The 2400-nt window shown below is 39.9% G+C and overlaps 1 protein-coding gene across 1 annotated transcript; it reads left to right on the top strand.

Moving 5' to 3' along the window:
* Positions 1-444: 444 nt before the first annotated feature.
* On the top strand, positions 445-2400 carry LOC140866071 (2-oxoglutarate-dependent dioxygenase DAO-like). The gene is made up of 3 exons (XM_073270944.1): positions 445-939; positions 1289-1604; positions 2001-2400. Exons 1-3 carry the CDS (start codon positions 605-607, stop codon positions 2247-2249), a joined length of 900 nt encoding a protein of 299 aa, XP_073127045.1. The 5' UTR covers positions 445-604; the 3' UTR covers positions 2250-2400.

Here is a 2400-nt window from a genome sequence, read left to right on the forward strand (position 1 = left end):
GTCAAGTGTCCCAAGGAGTACTCTCCGGCGCTTGCAAGAGTAAATTAAGCTGAAATTTAACATTCTAGTTATTCTAGAGTTTTTATTAATTTATATTATAAGCAGGTTTGACTGGAGTTTATAGCTTTAATTAACATTTTATGTAGGTATGTAAATGAAACGAACGGTTCGCGAACTGTTTTGTGCTGCATATTTATATTTGCCTTAATAAGAGCCTTAATGTAGTGGCTATTTTTGGGTTCTTTTGTGTTAAATCGAGTAGCTCGGTCTCACAAAATTAAAACTTGAAACGGTTTTACGGATATTTTTGTGTGTTTTTTTCTTGTTTCGATTGAAACGTGGATAAATATTGTATTGAAAAATGTTTGAAACTTGGAGGAAAAAAAAAATCAAAAACCGATTAAAATTACTTTTTTTTCACTCTGATTTGCTGGCTTGTGTCGAAGTTGAAATTGACATTCCGCCGACCAATTCGAGACAAAAAATGCTGTCTGCGCAAAATTCCGAAATCAATCTACTCTTTATTTCAATCAGACTCCGAAACCGAGCTAGTTGAAGCAAATTCCCACGCCATATCCAGCTACGGCCAAGCATTTCCGGCGTAATGGCGGCACCTGTACCGGTTATCGATATCCAAGATTTCCCGGCCCAGTTATCCAAGCTCATAGAGGCGTGCGCAGAATGGGGATGCTTCAGAATCGTGAATTTCGACGGGATTCTGCCGGGATCTCTGATGTCGGAGATGAAGGCGGTGGTGAAATCACTTCTGGAATTGCCGGAGGAAATCAAGAGGAGGAACGTGGACGTGATCGCCGGGAGCGGGTACATGGCTCCTTCGAAAATCAATCCCCTTTACGAAGCTTTAGGTCTTTATGACACGGGGAACACTGAAGCCGTCGATTCCTTCTGTTCCATGTTGGATGCATCTCCTCATCAGAGGTTTGGATTATTTCCTTATGTGCGAATTCAATCTCTTTCCATTTCATCAATGTCAATCACCTTAGGCTTATGGGTATTGTTTGGCTCGTGGCATGGAACGACCAAGATTTATGACATAGATATGGAAAAAAGATTGTACTTGTTAGAACTCGAGCTAAACATTAGAAATCACAGATGCCTGTAATCAGCCAATGTCTCAGCTCTTTGCACAAATAGTATTGTAACATAAATTAAATTAATCCGTTTAAATTTACACTTTTTCCCTGTCTATTATGATCCATTGACATTAAAGGAAGCCATTGTTTGTGTTGAAACAACCTCAAGTAGAGTTCCATGTACTTGTCAACAGGGCTGTTGTTCTGAAATATGCTAAAGCTGTGAATGAACTCATGATGTACATTGGGCAAAAAATGGGAGAAGGGCTGGGGCTGAGTGGAATTTCCTTCGAAAAGTGGATTTGCCAGTTCAGGATCAATAAATACAACTTCTCCCCGGAAACCGTGGGTTCGCCTGGAGTACAAATACACACGGATTCTAGCTTTCTAACTATTCTGCAGGATGATGAGATAATTGGTGGCCTTGAGGTAAAGAAAAGGTCTGGTACTTTTGTGGCGATCGACCCCTGGCCGGGAACGCTTCTTGTTAATCTTGGAGATATTGCAGCTGTAAGTATATAGAATCTTTAAGCAAATTCATGTCTATGATATTTGATGATTTGTAGATTATACGGAAATGCTGAGTTACTTCCCTTTGTTTTTTGTTTCGATTTGAATCGGTTGTCAATAATAGTTTATCTGTAGGTATTGTTGGATGAAACTCATGATTCTCTTTGTCGAAAATTGTAAGTTTGATCCATCTGTACATGTACTTGGCCAAAATAAGGCCAGTGACGCATGTGCAAATGATTAAAACACCATTAGAAGGTGAAAAAATGACCTGATTGAAATTTGTAAAGAGAAAATCAGCGACCTTCGAACGTGTTTGGTTATTAGTTATTACTAACTGCAACCTTTCTTCTGTCTTAAACTTGTTCTTGAGCCCTGTGTTACATATAACTAAAGGTGTGGAGCAACGGACGATTCTTGAATGTGGAACACCGGGTGATGTGCAAGGAAGCTGGCTTAAGATTCTCGATCGCTTCGTTTCTCTTAGGGCCCGAGGAGACAATGGTGGAAACACCACCAGAGCTCATAGATTCGGTGCATCCTCGTATGTACAATCCTTTTATGTATCAGGATTACAGAGAATTTCGGATGTCCAATAAGTTTCACAGCGGCGAAGCTCTAGGCCATTTACGCATCGAGTCGTGAAATGGCATGCCGAGGGTCGTTTGATGTTGTGTTGGTCTGTTCTTTTGAATAACTGTTGGTGTAACATTACCAGGAATCAATAGCTCGTGATTCTTGAGAACATTGGAAATCGTCTCATGAAATGTTAAATCATAAATGTACCATTTACATA

The sequence above is a fragment of the Henckelia pumila genome, chromosome 4 (assembly GCF_033568475.1).
Source record: "Henckelia pumila isolate YLH828 chromosome 4, ASM3356847v2, whole genome shotgun sequence".
Taxonomy (NCBI): Eukaryota; Viridiplantae; Streptophyta; class Magnoliopsida; order Lamiales; family Gesneriaceae; genus Henckelia; species Henckelia pumila.

Bases quoted from the DNA above. Each gene is read 5' to 3' on its own strand.
- LOC140866071 (XM_073270944.1), top strand. From the start codon at position 605: ATGGCGGCACCTGTACCGGTTATCGATATCCAAGATTTCCCGGCCCAG. The intron at 940-1,288 runs GTTTGGATTATT...ACTTGTCAACAG, and splicing joins GATGCATCTCCTCATCAGAG to GGCTGTTGTTCTGAAATATG. The intron at 1,605-2,000 runs GTAAGTATATAG...ATATAACTAAAG, and splicing joins ATCTTGGAGATATTGCAGCT to GTGTGGAGCAACGGACGATT.